Source organism: Typopeltis vanoorti, chromosome 26 (assembly GCF_054136105.1).
Source record: "Typopeltis vanoorti isolate ZY-2024b chromosome 26, IOZ_Tvanoo_1.0, whole genome shotgun sequence".
Classification (NCBI taxonomy): Eukaryota; Metazoa; Arthropoda; class Arachnida; order Uropygi; family Thelyphonidae; genus Typopeltis; species Typopeltis vanoorti.
The window spans coordinates 18,953,094-18,971,944 of NC_143574.1; the positions used below are offsets into that span (position 1 = coordinate 18,953,094).

Sequence of the window (18,851 nt, forward strand, 5' to 3'; positions counted from 1 at the left end):
CTGTTCTGTAAATTTTGTTTATCTAATTAAAGTTGGGATAGACTGTTTTAAGGCAGAATTTAGCATTTGTGGAAATTGTATATACATTGAGTTAGCTTTGCATTAGGAATACCCACCTAACGCGTTGGCCCACCCTCTCTGTGCATTCACGGCTCTCAGACGCCTAGGAACAGATTCCACAAGGTGTCGAACATCCTCCATACGTAACTCGACTCATGTCCGCTGCATGAACTCCGTCAGTTCACCTCATTTCGTGGAGGAGGATCAGCAGTTCTCATAAATCCCCGTTCTAGCGTATCCCACACATGCTCAACTAGATTACAGTCAGGGGAGTTTTTTTTTTTGGGGGGGGGTAGGCAAGGTAATGTGGCGAATTCATTGTCGTGTTTACTCCAACCTCTCAGTATTGTACGAGCCCGACGACAAGGTGGGTTGTCCTATTGAAAGATGGCACTGTGGTCTGGGTAGACATCCTGCAGATATGGATGGAGATGGTCGGCTAACATGACCCTGTAGAGTTCACCATTTAATGTTTATGGGATGATAATCAACGGACCTAAGGCGTTCCAGGAAAAAAAAAAACCCCAGATCATAACACTTCCACCAGCCTGTTGAACACCAACTGTGCAACCAGGGGGGGATAGGGCTTCATGCTGTTTGCGCCAAATGCGAACCTGGCAATCAGCATTGTGCAGCAGGAAATGGTACTCATCACTCCAGGCGACCTATTCCCATCTGTTGAGGGTCTATTGCCGACTTTCCTTGGCCCATGCCAAGTGTTTGCGATGCCTGGCTGTCATCATGGCAAGGTATATGTGGAAATGGTCCATCTGCCCTGCTGTTGTACTAGTGGGTGAGCTGTGTGACTGTTGCACGTCATTGCTGAGATATCAGTCGTAGCACTCGACGCTCACTTATGGGATATATCACGCATGACTGACTAATGTGAGCCCTTCTGCTGGATGTCTGCTTACGGTTAATCCACTCCTGGTACATCCTTGATAACAGTAGTACAGAGCAACCAACGGAGTTTCCGAAATACTGTCACCTGCCTTCCGGGTCCCAACTATCTGCCCACGGTCAAATTGGCTTACGTCGCCACGTTTCCCAATTACTGGCAAACGTTTGTTGATTATGTACAGAGGACAGGTGTGTCCATTTATAGTAGCCTGGCGTGACTTTGATATCACGTGGTACTTCGTTACATCGCCGAATGTGTAAATCGGGCGGGGGGAGGGTTCCTAATGCAAAACTAACACAGTGTATATATATATATATATATATTTTTTTTTTTTTTTACCCGAATTTCCGAGTCATATTGCTTATCAAACCACGCATATCTAAAATAGATAAATAGATCGTCTAATGCTTTTTTATTTCTCCAAAAAGGGAATAGGTGGAGTTCCTTTATCCGTAACTAATTTTTGGCAATCGATAGGCAGCTGGTTTTCACCCTTAGCCGTCACCGATAGTAGCTCATGACCACTAATGATTTGGAGGTGCTGGGGTGAAAGTAACTCCTAAACCTTAACTCATATTGTTGTCTGATATTCTGCAGTCGGGTTTTTATGATTTGCTCTACTTACACTTGCTCTAAAATTCGACTAACTTGGGAACCGGCTGAAAAAAAGTATAAAAAAAAGTTAGAATTGTGCCTATAACAGTTTTTTTCGTATTTCTTTTAGTAGCCTGACATTATGAAACCAAAAAGGTTGTCATAAGGCTACACAGGGAATCTGATATAAAATAATATGTTTCATTTAAACAGCAATGCATTTTTACATTGCGAAGATAGTTCAGTAATATAGTAGTATTGATTTGACAGGATAGGAAACAAGAAACTGTCAATAATTTACTGATAGGTATAATTTTGATTTTTTACTGGGGATTTCACTTACTTCATTTTATTTAAGTAAGTGAATTTTATTGAAGTAAAATCCTTCGATTTTATCGAATAATTTTTAATAATTAGTGGTGTTGATGCCAATGAGTTTATATTACTCGAATTTCAGGTAATTTCTATTCTCAAACAAGTAAAACAATAATATTAGCCAAGTATCTGCTTCTGAATTATAGGCCTCCTGTGTGTTCAGTGTTTGCAGAGGCATGGGAACGCCATGACATTAGGACTGTTGCCAAGGGCGCCGGTGTCAGAGGGGTAGTGACATGATACTTTTAACAGTTATCGAAATTGTCAGAAAAAAAAGCCGCATGGTTACAACTTTGCCAAGGGCATCAATAACTACCGAGTATTTGGCTCACTTTTTTTTTTTTTTTAAGGGAATCTTGATTAATATAAATAACAGTGATATTTCAAATTTGGTCATTCCGCAGAACTCAACTGCGCCACCTGATTGAGAATGCAGTACCCCCCCCCCCCCTCCGTAGTCTGTTTCATTGGGTAGATATTCTCATAGGAGCATAAGTTACATAAGAAACAACTATATATCGAATTTAATTGAAAGTGGTTGAACGATGCAACCTGTTGGTGTCTACGAAGGAAGAGCAAATCGAAGCTTACTTTTTTGATGTTGTGTTCTCTGTTTTTCCAGGTGCTTATTTTATTTTATTTTTTAATTAAGCGGATTTAATGCTTCAAATTTGAAAACGTGTGCTTTGTTGAATACTTTCGTCGAATAAACGTGGTGAATCAAAATTATTTACCTCGGAATAGGTTCCAGCAGACCCAATTTCGATTTTAATGATTTTTTTAAAGCGACCTCTAGTCAGTGACTGTTAAGGTATTGTACTGAGTTGCTGACGTCTTTTATTACAAAAATCATTAGGGCTAAAATTAAAGCTGCTATGACTAAGATTCTCGTTGAATATTATCAATCTATTACTTTTATTCGACAACAGAAACATATAGACACGTTTACACAAGAATATTATATTTTAATTTGCCAAATATTTCAGTCTGAAAATTATTATTTATTATTATTATTATTATTACGGGCAACTCCAGGGAGTCATTAGACTCATCGAGGGAGGCCCCAAATCATTTTCATCACAACTATTCGACATTCATACAGTATCTATCATACCTCGCCTTAAACTCATTCACTGTCACAGCATCCACCACAGACTCAGGGAGCGCATTCCACTCATTCACTACTCTAAAAGTAAAGAACCCAGCTCTAACACCTTTACTAACCACACTTTTGCCCAGTTTCCATGGATGTCCCCTAGTCCTCCCACAACCAGCCCTGTTCTCAAAAATATCTTCTGAATTAATTTTATAGAAACCCTTCAGTAATTTGAATGTCTCAATCATATCTCCCCTCCTCCGCCTATCAACCAATTTTTGCAACCCACAAATCCTCAACCTGTTCTCATACGGTTCATTCCACAAACCTGCTATCATCTTGGTCACTCGCCTCTGGATCCTCTCCACCTCCTCCCCATCAAGAAGAAACCTAGGTGACCAAATCTGAGCACAGTAGTCGAGATGAGGTCTTATCAAGGCTCGATACAGAGGAACAATAACCTGCTTGTCTCTGCTTGTCAACGTATTCTTCAGCAACCAAGTGATTTGATGAGCTGATTTGGCCACTTTTGCAATGTGTCCCCTAAATTTCAATTCCTTATCCACCAACACTCCTAAATCTCGTGCCTCATCAATTTCCTGGAGCACGGTTCCACCAATGCAGTAAACTGCCTCCCATCTTTTCACCCCAAAATGCATAACCTTACATTTTGCCACATTAAATTGACATCCATTCTCCCTAGCCCAGACCTCCAATCTATCCAAATCATCCTGCAAAATTTTGACGTCATCTGCATTCACTATTGCCCTACCCAACTTTGCATCATCCGCAAACAAATGAACTGTTCCTCTCAGATCCTTTCCTATATCATTTATGAACAAATTAAATAGCAGTGGTCCAAGAACAGATCCTTGTGGTACACCACTAGTCACAGGCCGTCTTGTGGACTCTACTCCTGAGTAAACCACTCTCTGATATCTCTCCGTCAACCACCCTCCTATCCATCTCACCAACCCTATGTCCATTCCCATATGCTGCAATTTACTGATTAGAATTCCATGTGGTATCCTGTCAAAGGCCTTAGCAAGGTCCAGCAGAATCACTGTAAACCCATTACCCTTATCCAGTTCAGCCGTCACTGTATTATAATACGTGAGCAAGTTACTGAGGCATGACCTACCCTTCACAAAACCATGCTGTCCCCGATACAGTATCCCATTTTCTTCTATCCAATCTTGTATTTTCCTCTTGACTATTTTCTCTAAGACCTTGATAATGATTCCTGTTATGCTGATTGGCCGGTAATTTTCAACAGCAGCCTTGGAACCACCTTTGTGCAGTGGAACTATTTTCCCCTCTTTCCACCCCCTTGGGACTGACCCAGTCCTGAGGCTCAAATTAAACATAATGGTCAAGGGCACTGACAATTCTTTTGCCGCTTCACGTACGACACGAGCTGGTATACCATCCAATCCCACAGATGTATTGACATTGAGGTTCTGTAACAGACTAGTTACCTCTACCTCATTCATCACAATTCCAGTATAAGCTGTTGGTTCCTCCATTTCCGCAAAGCCACCACCTGGATGATATACTCTTGCAAAGTGCTCGCTCAGTAATTCCACAACATCGACTGATTCAGTTACCTCCCTACCCTCAGCATTTTTTAAGATCATTCTACCATGAGCATTTTTCCTTTTACTTGCAACATATTGAAAAAACTGTTTGGGATTCTCTTTAGCTTGCATGGCCAATTTCCTTTCGTAATCTGCTTTTGCTTTTCTTACCACCCTTGTTACCATCCTGGCCTGAGCTTTATACTGTTCATGCACCTGATGGTCACCCTTCTCCTTAAATTCCCTCCACAATTGTTTCTTTTTTTGCAGCTCAAGCTTAATAGTGTTATTTATCCATTTAACTCCTACCTGATTTATTATTCGGACTCTTGGTATACAGTCAACCATTGCCTCCTGCAAACAGTTCTTGACCACCTCCCATGCACCATCAACATCCAGCTCTTGCAGTTTTACATGCCATGGCATTGAGCCAAGCACACACCTAAGCTTGTCGTACTTACCAGCCCGATAATTCCACATATACCCTGTCTTAATTGTAAATTCGACTCCTTTAGCCACCTCCCAAGTCATGACCTTATGGTCACTCTCACCAATTGGTGGCAACAAGGTCATGTTCGTTACAGCCACATTCTCAGTTGCAATTACTAGGTCCAGCACTCTCTGCCCCCTGGTATTTTCCAATACATGTTGCCGTAGATAGTTGTCCCTTAATAACTGCATAAAATCCAATTCCTTCCTCCCATGTGCCCTCTCCTCTTTCCAGTCAATATTACCATAATTGAAATCACCCATAATAATTACCCTCTTTCCATTCATTTCTTCTATTTGCTTATGCATACTATTCCCACCATCCACTCCATCACCCGGTCTATAGCAGCACCCAATTGTATATTTTGTTCTGCTAGATTGTATCTCACACCAAACAGCCTCAAATGTGCTTTTTTCCCCATCCTGCAGTTCAACTTCTATACTCCTTGGCTGAAGCTCATCAGCTATCATCAATAACACTCTTCCCCCCTTTTTATTCACCCTGTCACTCCTGAACACGCTATACCCATCGCATTCAATCCCACTAGCTTTATCATCTTGTGTCAGCCATGTTTCACTAATACCGACAACCTGTGGCCTGGAAGTGCCAACCATGGCCAAAAACTCTTCCTTCTTGTTCCTAATACTCCTGGCATTAGTGTACATGAATCGCAGAAGCCCATTTGTCCCATCCCTACTTTGATTCCTTATACTAATTATCCCATTCTGATTTGTTGTCCGTCGTATTCGCCCGGGCATAATATACTCATTCATACACTTAACTGCCCCCCCTAAAGTCTGCATATCTACTCCCCCCCTCTTAATAAATCTAGTTTCCCTGAGTCTGTACATCCACTTCCACATCATTCATCAACACTCTTTCAAGTCTCCGTACACCAACTCCATTCAAATGTAACCCATCCATCTTATATAAGTCCTTTCGCCCATCGAACTCATTCCACACATCCACAAATTCCACACCACTCTCCATGCATAACCCACGCATAAAGTCATTGGCAATTATGGCCCTCCTTCTAAACACTTCGCTGTCATACCGCGGTAAGATACTCACCATCCTAACTCTCTCACTCTTCTCTTTTGCTACCTCAAACAACTCCCTCACATCCTCTATCATTTCCATTTTGTCCTCTTTCAAATCATTCGTTCCTGCCACTATTATCATCTCTTTCACCCTCTGTTTTTGCAGTCGAATAGATTCGCTGACGTCCTTTATGTTCGCACCCGGCTGGTACGACTTCGTTAAACTCTCAATTATTACGCCTCTTAATAGCGAATCCCCATACAGCACTCGCTCCTTCATTTTATTGACGTTTACGTACATTCTATTGTTTGCCGTCACAGACTTCCGCCGGTTATTTGTCGGTACGTTCAACACACATTTTTGCATACGCTCCAGTTGTCGTTTGGCTCTGTGTATCGCGCCATTTAAACGGGCAATTTCGCTACTCGCATTTATCTCACCATTTTCATTATCGATCAAATCATCCATTCCTTCGGTGTTTCTACCTTCATTTACACTTTCAGCGACGCTCTCACACATATCTGGCACTACCACGCAATTCTCTAGTACACCGCCATTTTCTGCATTCTGACTACCGTTAACGATATCAGTCTCGATACACGAAACACGCTTGAAGTCCTCATTCTCTTTACACTTTCTACACATATTAACTCCACTATCACTTTCTAACCAGACTCCTACCGCTCTTCGCAAGGCATACATCTCACAGACAGCACATTGCATAAATTCTTTTACATCAAAACTCTTAAGCAAGCATGGCGACCTGGCCGCCATTTTTTTCTTTATCGGTGCCATGTGTACGCTATCTTTTCTTAAAAATAATAGTTAAAATAACAGAAAACACGCAAAAATTGCACAGACACACCAAGAAACAAAAAGCAAACAATACTACTTAAAATTCTGGTAAAATATCTAATGTTAACACAAAATAATACTGATCTTTTCAGGAGCTCTCGACAAGCCGACGATCTAATCCGTGCGACACCTAGCGATTCCTAAAATAACAGACTATCTTCAGTGGCTACATAGGAACAGTTTTTAACAAGGTGGAATACCAACAATTGATCATGATCCAAAGTACTTTGATTAAGGTTGCTATTGAATTTACTGTGAGATCTCTTGCCATTTTAATTTATTATTATTATTATTATTATTATTATTATTACGGGCAACTCCAGGGAGTCCTTAGACTTAGGGAGGCCCTAAACATCATGTCCACACAACTATTCGACATTCTCACAGTATCTATCATACCATGCCTTGAACTCGTTCGCTGTCATAGCACCCACAACAGACTCTGGCAGCTTATTCCACTCATTTACCACTCTAAAAGTAAAGAACCCAGCTCTAACACCCTTGCTAACCTAGTTCTCCGACCACCGCTCCTGATCTCAAAAATATCCTCTGAATTAATCCTATAGAAACCCTTCAGCAATTTGAATGTCTCGATCATATCTCCCCTTTTCTGCCTATCAACCAATTTCTACAACCCACAAATCTTCAACCTGTTCTCATAAGGTTCATTCCATAGACTTGCTGTCATCTTGGTCACTCGCCTCTGGATCCTCTCCACCTCCTCCCCATCAAGAAGAAACCTAGGTTACCAAATCTGGGCATAGTAGTCGAGATGAGGTCTTATCAAAGCTAGGTACAGAGGAACAATAACTTGCTTATCTCTGCTTGTCAAAGTATTTTTCAGCAACTAAGTGATTTGATGAGCTGATTTAGAGGACACTTTTGCAATGTGTCCTCTAAACTTCACCTCCCTATCCACCAACACTCCCAAGTCCCTGGCTTCATCAATCTCCTGGAGTACAGTTCCACCAATGTGGTATGCTGCTGCTAATCTTTTCACCCCAAAATGCATAACCTTAATTTTGTCACATTAAATTGACATCCACATCATCCTGCAAGATTTTGACATCTTCTGCATTCACTATTGCCCTACCCAACTTTGCATCATCAGCGAACAAATGAACCGTTTCGCTTAGATCCTTCCCTATATCGTTAATGAACAAATTAAACAGCAGTGGTCCAAGAACAGAACCCTGCGGCACACCACTAGTCACAGGCCGCCTTTTGGATTCTACTCCTGAATAAACTACTCTCTGATATCTCTCCATCAACCACCCACCTATCCATCTCACCAACCCTATATCCATTCCCATATGTTGCAGTTTACGGATTAGAATTCCATGTGGTATCCTGTCAAAAGCCTTAGCCAAGTCCAGCAGTATCACTGTAAACCCATTACCCTTATCCAGTTCAGCCGTCACCTTGTTATAAAACTTGAGCAAGTTACTGAGGCATGATCTATCCTTCACAAAGCCATGCTGTCTCCCTACAGTATCTCATTTTCATCAATCCAGTCCTGTATTTTTCCCTTGACTACTTTCTCCAAGACTTTGACAAGGACTCCTGATATGCTGATTGGTCGGTAATTTGCAATAGTAGTCTTGGATCCTCCTTTATGCAGTGGAACTATTTTCCCCTCTTTCCACACCTTTGGGACTAAACCAGACCCGAGACTCAGATTAAACAACATGGTCAAGAATATTACACAAGAATATATTTTAATTTGCCAAATATTTCAGTCTGAAAATAACAGACTATCTTCAGTGGCTACATAGGATGAATGAATGAATTGATCTGATCTTATTTTGATAGTGAGCTTACGTGGATCTTATGCTTATTCATAAAATAATGATAATGGCATGAATAATGTCTGTGAACATCTGATTTTTGGTAATAATTTCCAGTCAAGTCTGTCTGTGCTGTGGAAGTGCCTGTGGTTACCATAATCACTCACAGGTAAGTGATTCTCCATTTATATATAGGCTAATTCACTAGGCCTAACCGCCATTACTGATTTATCGTTCTAAATATCTCACAATGTGTGAGGAAGAGGACGATTATGCTTATATTAACTCACTCAGCACCAAAGGACGTTTAATTAGCATTCTTAAAAAGATACTAAAAAAAGCTGAAAATGATTGGCCAGGCATTCTTAATTTCTACTACTTGTCAAATGAAATTGAAGAGTGCGAAAATAGTTCCCAGACTGAGGAGAAACTCGATTTGGTGATTTCCTCTACTACAGACCTCAATGAAACTCGGGCTCGTAAGAAACGTAAAACCTCTGACACTGAACCTCTCATGGATTTAGGTATGGAAGAGGACACCCCCAGCCTTGATCACACTGCCTCCCCCAAAGAGAGGGTACCTCCAATTGTCCTACATGAAAAAAGGAAATGGACACAACTGAGATCCATCATATCAAACCTTCAGATACGGTATATCTTAGCCAAAAATACTGACGATGGCGTTAGGATTCAGCCTACTACTGTGTCAGACTTTAGAAAACTAACTAAAAAGCTGGATTCAAAAGATATCCAATACCATACTTTCTCTCTTGGCTCAGAACGAAATTTGAAGGTGGTTCTAAGGGGTCTCTCAGAGGATATAACCTCTGACGAAATAGAGGCTGATCTCCACCTCCAGGACCTGCCACCTATCAAGGTCAGTAGGATGACTAGACCAGACAAAACACTCGTGTGCGTCTAGTTTTAATAGAGATACATCAAATCTACAAAAACATCATCATCATCAAATTCCTACCAATCAAAGTCAGTAGGATGACTAGACCAGAACAAAACACTCGTGCGTCTAGTTTTAATAGAGATACATCAAATCTACAAAAACATCATCAAATTCCTGCCATGTACCCTCAAGGGGTGTACAGGATATGATAGTATTACATGAAAAAAATTACATCATTACTAACTTCCTATCTACAATTTTCCTCCAAATCAGTCTGTTGCTTGTCAAGACTCCAACATTATCAGATCTTATATTTCTATCGTCTAAGGCACTTTGTACAGTATCAATCCACCTATATCTTGGTCTTCCTCTGGGTCATTTTCCTGCCAACCTGGCAGAGAACACTTGTTTTGCTAATCTTTCCTCCTCCATTCTGTTTAAGTGACCATACCACCTGGGATTAACTCTGCTAGCACATTCCTGGATGCTAGAAATGTTAAGTTCTTTCCTAATATCCTCATTTTTAATATGATATTGCCACTGATGCCATCTGTTCATGCCTCTAATCTCAGGACTCTCCTATCATATATGCGGTCTCTACTCATGTCAGTTACTACCCCTGCAACTACCTGCAAATTCAATCACTTGCCAGAAGAGAAGATATTATGAATCTGATTAGAGAAAAAACAAGGCAAGAAAAAAGATAATACCACAACACCAGGGCACCGCAAGAAAAACAGATCTTGAACAGGTTCAACTCTGCTGTGAGAGATGCCCTCGCAGCCAATAGAACTCAACTCTGGGAAGAAAAACTGACCTCCATCTCTACTGATAACCACTCCATATGGAATTTCATCTGAGAGATTAAAAACAGAAATAAACCTCCCCCACCCCCTTCAAGCAGATTCAGGTCTCATCCACACTGATGCTGATAAAGCTGAAGCAATAGCAAATCATCTTGAAAAACAATGTAAACCTGCATACGATTACCTCGATTTTAACCATATATACAAGATCCACTGTAACGTTAGATATTCACTCAATTCTGCTCTCACATATTTCACTCAAATTGCACCCATCTCACTGGCTGAAATATATGCTATTATTAAGAAGTTTAAGAACAAAAAGGCTCCTGGACCCGATGGTATCTCTAACAAAGTAATAAAGCTTCTACCACGTAGAGCTATTGTCCATCTGACAAATATAATTAACTCCATCCTTCACTACAAACATCTCCCTTCCTACTGGAAACTGGCAGACATTATACCAATCTATAAACCTGGAAAAGATCCCAGTTTGCCTCAAAATTACAGACCAATCAACCTCATCTCAAATCTTGGCAAAATTGCAGAGAAGGTAATTCTTACCAGACTCCAAGATTCAGTATTCCATCTAAATATCCTGCCTGAAAAGCAGTTTGGCTTCCGACAATCTCATAGCACCATGCAACAAATACACAGATTAGTGGAACACATCATCACGGGTTTTAACTGCCGTCAATGCACTCGGGCTGTTTTCCTTAACATAGCCAGTGCATTTGACAAGGTTCGGCATTATGGTTTGCTATACAAACTGATATCATTTGGTGTACCAATAGGAATCATTCATCTTATAAAGGCATACCTCTACGATAGGCGTATGCAAGTCAGGATGTGTGGAGTAGTTTCAACACAAAAATGCATCTTGGCTGGAGTTCCACAAGGATTCTTACTAGCACCAATCCTATTTTCCTTATACTTGTGGCCAGATCTTTAAAGCCGCACCTAGCCATCAAGAAACTGCAAGAAAACCTACTGCTAATCAAACAATATTTCACCAAATGGCAACTCCAAGTGAATCCCCTGAAGACCGTAGCCGTCTTATTCTCTAGAAGATCTTTGCTTCCTAAAGAAGATATCCTCCTTTTCAACACAAAAATCCCATGGAAAACTGAGATCAAATATCTTGGAGTAATATTAGACAGAAAACTGACTTTCAGCTCCCATATAAAGACTCTCTGTGCAAACACATCAAAAACCATAGCGCAGCTCTATCTGCTAATTAACAGAAACAGTAAGCTGAGCACCAGAATCAAGCTTCTCATATACAAACTGATGGTTCATCCAATACTCATCTATGCTTCACCGGCCTGGAGTCATACTGCAAATACTAATATTCTCAAATTACAAAGTATCCAGAATAAATGTCTTAGGATGATCCTGGGCGCCCCGTGGTTCATCCGAAGTGTCCAGCTACACCGAGACACAAATGTCCCCTATATTTACACTTTCATGCAGACTATAGCAATCAAATTCTTCCCAAAAGCATCTGTGCACCCTAACAAGCTGATCCAGCTGGCTGCAGATTATGATGCAATGGATTATTTCAAACATAAAAGACCTAAAGCCATCTTAAACTTCAACACTGAGGACTAATCTCCTAGCCCACTCAGGGCAAGCAATTAGATCATAAACTTTCTCCACCCACAGTTTCTCTTAAGATAGTGGGGAATATGAAAAGCTTTTGCTTCACCCCTTATGTCAGTAAAGTTGATAGTTGATACAATTGATCATTTAAAAGCAGAACGAGCCGCGTGATGTTATATCACTAAGCATTAAAGAGAGGAAAAACATTTTTTATCAGAGTAATGATTAAATTAAAGATATTAATTCACAAATTCATGTAATAATCTTAATTTATAAATAACATTAAACTAATGTAAGAATTAAAGTCTTAATTAAAAAAAAATTATAAATTTTTCTTCTTGGCAAAATTGCTGAGAAGGTAATTCTTACCAGACTCCAAGATTCAGTATTCCGTCTAAATATCCTGCCTGAGAAAATTGTAGGGGCGAAGAATTCTTCATATGCAGACCTTGCAATAAGTCACATCATCCATCTGATTTCTAGCTAATTTGGGATATATTTATTTTGTACATTGCCTCTTGAGAAATTCTGACTGATATGACTAAAGTGAGGGAGAAGATTTCAGGGAGGTCCCTTTGGTTCAGTGCCATCACCTGTTCAGTCAGTTTCCACTATTTATTCCTTGGTCATTTTACTTACCTCATCTAAACAAAATGACATCTCTTAAAAATATCTGATATATACAATGAGCCAATTACTGTATATCTACAATCAGAGATAATGAATGCACAAAATTAGTATATTTTTGATGCATCCATTGAGTCACACAAAAGAAGCAGGATCTCACTGTGTTTGCCATCCAAGCCCCTGTAGTTCAGGCAGGATTGATGTCATGCTTTTGTTTGAAGGGGCTGGGTTTGAATCCCATTGGAAGCACAAGCCATTGTGAAAGTTTTTTTTTTTTGACAAAATTCAGATTTTTTATCTTGCACAACAGGCAATTAATGGACATAATACACTGGCACTGCATCCTTAGTTTAATTAATTTAATTTCTCATTACATTGAGAAATGTAGAGTTATGCATTTTGGAATAAATAAATTACATGCTGTGTATCACATTGATGGTACTGCACTCCAGGAAATAGATGAAGGTAGATTAGGGGTGGTGGTAGACAGAGAGTTAAAATTTAGAGAAAATGTTGCTAAGGTTACCAAGGTAGCACATAAGATTACTTGGCTATTGAAGAATACATTAACAAGTAGAGAAAAGAAAGTTGTTATTCCTCTTTATAAGGCCTTGATATGCCTACATATGGATTACTGTGCTTAAGTCTGGTCCCCTGGGTTTCTTGATGATGAGGAAGCAGTGGAGAAGATTCAGAGGTTACTGACTAAGATGGTGAGTGGCCTGTGGAATATTTCCTATGAGGATAGATTGAAAGTGTGTGGATTGCAGAAGTTGGTTGATAGATGAAAAAGAGGGGATATGATAGAAATATTTAAGTTGCTTAAAAGGTTTTATAGGATAGATGCAGAGGAAATGTTTCAGCAGTTGGCTAGAGGGACCAGAACAAGAGGTCATCCCTGGAAGTTGAATAAAGTTGTGGTTAGAAGTGGTGTGAGGACTAGATTTTTTCCTTGGAGCACTGTGAATGAGTGGAATGGGTTGTCAATCAGTTGTGAATGCTTTGTCTGTTAATTGGTTCAAGGAGAGGCATGATAGATGAAAAAGAGGGGATATGATAGAAATATTTAAGTTGCTTAAAAGGTTTTATAGGATAGATGCAGAGGAAATGTTTCAGCAGTTGGCTAGAGGGACCAGAACAAGAGGTCATCCCTGGAAGTTGAATAAAGTTGTGGTTAGAAGTGGTGTAAGGACTAGATTTTTTGCTTAGAGCACTGTGAATGAGTGGAATGGGTTGTCAATCAGTTGTGAACGCTTTGTCTGTTAATTGGTTCAAGGAGAGGCATGATAGAGTGTGTGGATAGATTGGGTCTCCTGCGATGAGTCTTTTGACTCCATGGAGGTGCCCATATAATAATAATACATTTTCATATAGATGACAGATTGATTGTGGGAGATCTCACTTCAACTAGCAACATCTATCATATTATCATAGATGTTACTAGTTGAGTGAGATTATGCATAATTGTTTCCATATTAATCCTGTAAAATCTCCTCATTACCTTAAATGTCTCTAATGCATAATTTCTTTTCCACCTATCCACTAAACTCTGCATTTTACATCTTTAATTTGCTCCATATTAAACTGGTAACACTTCTTGCAAGAAAGTGAGAAAGCAAATCTGCAAACATGGATAATGAATTGAAGTTATTTAAAACTGCATTTAGTTAAAATGAAAACTACAGTACTGTTATTGTTATTAAATAAGAAGCTAAAGGAAGCTTTTGATTGTTTAGCTTGTATTTTAGTATGCTTAGTATTATAAAAAAATGGATTTTTATCTGCTTCTGGGTAGCCACTGTTTTGCAAATGATTTCTTTATATGGTTTACTGTAATATTTATAATAATCATTTTTTAGGTTGATATTTTAGAAAGAGACAGTCATGGCACAACAAAGGCTAATAGTAGTAATAACAGCAGTGGGAATTCCAGTCCAGCACATCTTCATTCTAGCTTAAGCAAGAATTTATGTCCACCATTTTCTAACAGTGGATATATACCAGTTTTTACAGATAGACCTCCTCCCTTTGCACATAATTCTCCATATGGTAAGTGATATCTAGTTATTTTTATCCTGATTCTATTCATGAGATTTCAGATATAACTTATTGAAATAAATTATCTCATTGTTATTAGTCCACCATATTGTACTGAGTTCTAAAATATACTATTGTTTAATCATAGTGATATTAAATCCGATAAGTTTAAATGCCTCCATGGTGCAATTGGAAGAACGATGGTACATTGCACCTTTCGATTGGAAAAAGCATAAGTTCAATTCTCGTTGTGATGAGAAGAATCTTTATATGAGCTTTTTTGATTGAAGGTGAGTTAGCTGATCTCATACAGAGGTAGCAGGTGTTTTTTTTCCTCATAGAAACTCAGGTTTTTCATCCCGCATACAGACAAATCTGCCATGAGAACACACACACACACATATACACACACAAATAATTTATGGACAAAAAATACTAGTTGTGGTGGAGATAAACAGTAGATGGCATTGTGTGTAGATGATGATAACAGTTGCTTTCTGTGTAGTTGGTGGATTTAAATAGTGCAGATGGAGAGTTGAAGAGTACAGTGCCCTCCCTTGATGAGTCCTTTGACTCCTTGGAGGTGACAGATAATAATAATAAGTTGCTCATAAATTTCTCTGCATAACTATTACAGGTTTATATTATATTTTATATTATTCATTTTTTATGTGAATTTCACTTTGTAAATTTGTATGTACTATTCTAGATAGGATAAGAGTTAGATAATCTGGTTTCTTTGTTTTAGAGACTAAATACAGAACTAGTATTTAAAGCCACTAATTCAGGCAGAGTAACGATTATATACTGGGCAACAAAATCATCTTCTCTTCCACCTAATCTAAAGAAGTTCACAAATATCCACGTTACAGTAGAATTCTGCTTTCCAATCTATAGCCCTGTTGGAGACCAGAAATCTATAACTATTTTTAGTTAATATAAGTAGCTTAATTAAGAAAAATATCTCTCAAAAGTATCAAAGAGAAACGCTTGTTCTATGATAGTTTGTGTTCAGTTATATAGTTCACACATAGATAATCTCCCTTTTCAAAAAAGGGAGATAAAAGTCTGCCATCTAAATACTATATGTTAAAAGACTCTCAGAAAAATTGCAAGACTTCTTTGCCACATTGACCTACAAGTTTCTTTCCATCCAGTTAGTAAACTAAATTTCTTCCTAGCCCTCTCCAAAAAACAAAATCCTCTCCTACCCTGGAGTTTATAAGATCCCTTTTCATGCGACCTTTGATATTATAGGCAGACAGGTCGTTTAGTTCAGATTCATCTAGAACAGCCTTCCCAAACTGTGGGCCGTGGTCCCCTTTGGGGCTGTTAGTTTTGTTGAGGGGGCAATGAAATAATGAAAACAAATGTAAAATGTTTTAAGACTAAGTAGATATGTTTTTATCTTAAAAGAAACGTATTTAATTTTTATTATTTATTATTTCTTTTTTGTTATTTTTTTATATTTTAATTGAAAAAAATCACACATTGGTGTTGGTTCACAACTTTTGCTTCTTGCATATTTTGGTGCTTAATGAATATTAGTAAATATAAGCTTATTCATATAAGTTTCATTTCAACGGTTAAAAAAAGCTTACAAATGCAAAATCTTGTGCTCATTTAAATGGCCAAGTTTTTTGTGCTTTAAATTAATATTTCATTGCTAGTGTACACAGGTGCAGCGATGTGTAGGAAGAGAAATATGCTTGGGGTGCAGGGCGACTGTGCTGATAGCTCAGTTTCAATGGGGGCTGTGAAATATTTAAATTTTTCCAAAGGGGCCTTTATATTCATGAGTTTGGGAAGCACTGATCTAGAAAAATATCAAGAGTATATTTACTTCAAGAGTCTGATAAGTCTGGTTTATCCAGCTATGTCTTATCTACTAGGCAAATAATTTATGAATAAAACTAAAGTCCTACACAAGTCATTTTCTTCTTGAAAGATTATATAAAGAAAGTTGTGAAGCCAGCATTCACAGTCCTAATCTCAACAAAATTGATTGCCTTGAACTTTACCAATGTTGGGAAGTCATCCTAAGTAACAATCCTCATTCCCATTATTCATAAAATTGTAATTATTTAAATTTATTTCTTTGAACTTTAATAGTTGTGAATGGAGTTATCCTCCTGCAATTAATGGCACGTATTGTCATGCACTTGCAATTTAAATGTAAGTGCATGACAATATTGATTACAGCTAGGAATCCTAGCAAAAAAATTCTACAAATATTAAATAATTTTTTTCCTAACTTAAGTGTCATTTTGTTATTTTATCATTAGGCTGTCCGTTTATGATCTATTAGCATAATTTCTTTGCTGCCACCAGTAGTACTCTCCTCTTGTCCTTACTCTCACTCAATGCCACAAATTCTTCCTCCTAACAGCATTCCTGATGCTCCTGACATTTCTAAAACTATTTTGGAGCCTATAAGAAGTCCATCCTATGCCACTTCTCAGCTGTTACTTCTCATTATAAACTACTTTCATTAGACTTAATTGCTCTCCCTGAGTCCCAGGCCATCCTAACTCTAATTTGACTGCTTTCAAATAAGTATTCAGTTCTTCTTCTTCTTCCAGTCTTCATACCATCTCTATCCTACTGATATCCTCATTCCCCAATATGCTTTTCCATCTTGGATATCTGTACTCATGTCAAAGCTTACCTTACCATTGATATCCCCCCCCCCCGTCTCCCAATCCTATCCATAATATAATTCCAGTTTGGAATCGGGGCCATTTCTGTAATATTTAGTATAGTACAAGGCATTTCAAATTAAAGTACCCCTATTCGGAGCAGTCTGTAGAGAGAGAACTAGTAGATTTAATACCCTCAAACTTGGTGGGTACCCTAACCAAATCATTGGGAAGAGATTTCAACAATAAAAAAATAAGCTAAAAAAATTACCAATAGAGAAAATTATGCCACTGTGAGCAGGAGAAAATTACATTAATGTATACCAGCATGTGATATGTGATTATGACATGTGATTGTGACATGATTCAGTCAGTGCCAATGAAGTTATTTGATGATGTTTATTTTGCTCATTTCATAAAATAATATGATAGAAAAAACATATCACATAGAGCTGACATGCTGCAAGTAGCTGTCAAGGAGATCTTGATGATCAATAGCGGTAACATTCAATGTGTGCAGGACCAATAGCTGATACTGCCATATGGTATTGTTTACAGTGCAATACCATTGATCTGCCAAATAGTTTTGCACATGATGAGCAATTTTTGTTTTGCAAATCTGCCAGGTGAAGATCTTTTCCTCAATACCTGAATGCAGTGGCCATTTTATAGAAAATGAGTGACTGATTACTCTATCCTCTGTGAAATGTTGATGCAATAATTGTCGAACCTCATGTTCTATATAGGAAGGTGCTTCATCTTGTATCAACAGTGTTGTGATCAGGTACCCTCTTTGCTGCTGTTGTGGAATAAAAAAAAATGCTCAACATGTCCCAATAATGTGCAGCTGTGACCATGCAAGTCACAGGTTTGGTTTAATGGATTTCTTCGAAAAAAAGAAAAGTCAAGATAATGAAATTGGCCATAAATCCTATCCATACTTGTGACCTTTAGCAAATGTAAGGGAAATTGTTGAAATGCATGGGGATTCTCTGTAGTGCAGATGTGGCATTTTTGAGTATTTACTGTTCTACACACACATGAAAATGTACTTCTTTATCACTCCAAAGGCCAAACCTCATCCCCCTCCCCCCCTTATGTGCCAGAAATGAAATGTCAATGCAAATGTTTTTCAGATGCTGGAACCTCCTGTTTGAAACTTTTGGCTGAGTTTATACAAGTAGTATTGCAACACTTTATGCAAAGTTTTCCATACTGTTGCTTGGCAAATCTAATTAACCTGCATGGAGAATGGTATGAGCATGGAATTCATAGCCTGAGAGGATGGTCAACATGCAGACTGTGAATGAGTTTAAGGAGTGGCATGATAGACTTTTTGACTAGTGTAGACCTCTCATGATGAGTATTGTGACTTCACAAAGGTCAGGAAAAATAATAATTATTATTATTTTGCTATGGCACATGCACTGCATGAACCTACAGCATTCTCACTGGCTGCTCAATGACTG

The 18,851-nt window shown here is 38.6% G+C and overlaps 1 protein-coding gene across 1 annotated transcript in view; it reads left to right on the plus strand.

Moving 5' to 3' along the window:
• The first annotated feature begins 9,026 nt into the window (after positions 1-9,026).
• LOC150092380 (uncharacterized) overlaps positions 9,027-18,851 on the plus strand; it is an 83,231-nt gene continuing 73,406 nt past the window's right edge. Inside the window, exons 1-2 of the mRNA XM_090414855.1 lie at positions 9,027-9,653; positions 14,566-14,755. Coding sequence (XP_090270981.1) covers positions 9,027-9,653; positions 14,566-14,755 — 817 coding nt within the window. The remainder of the gene's footprint in view (positions 9,654-14,565; positions 14,756-18,851) is intronic.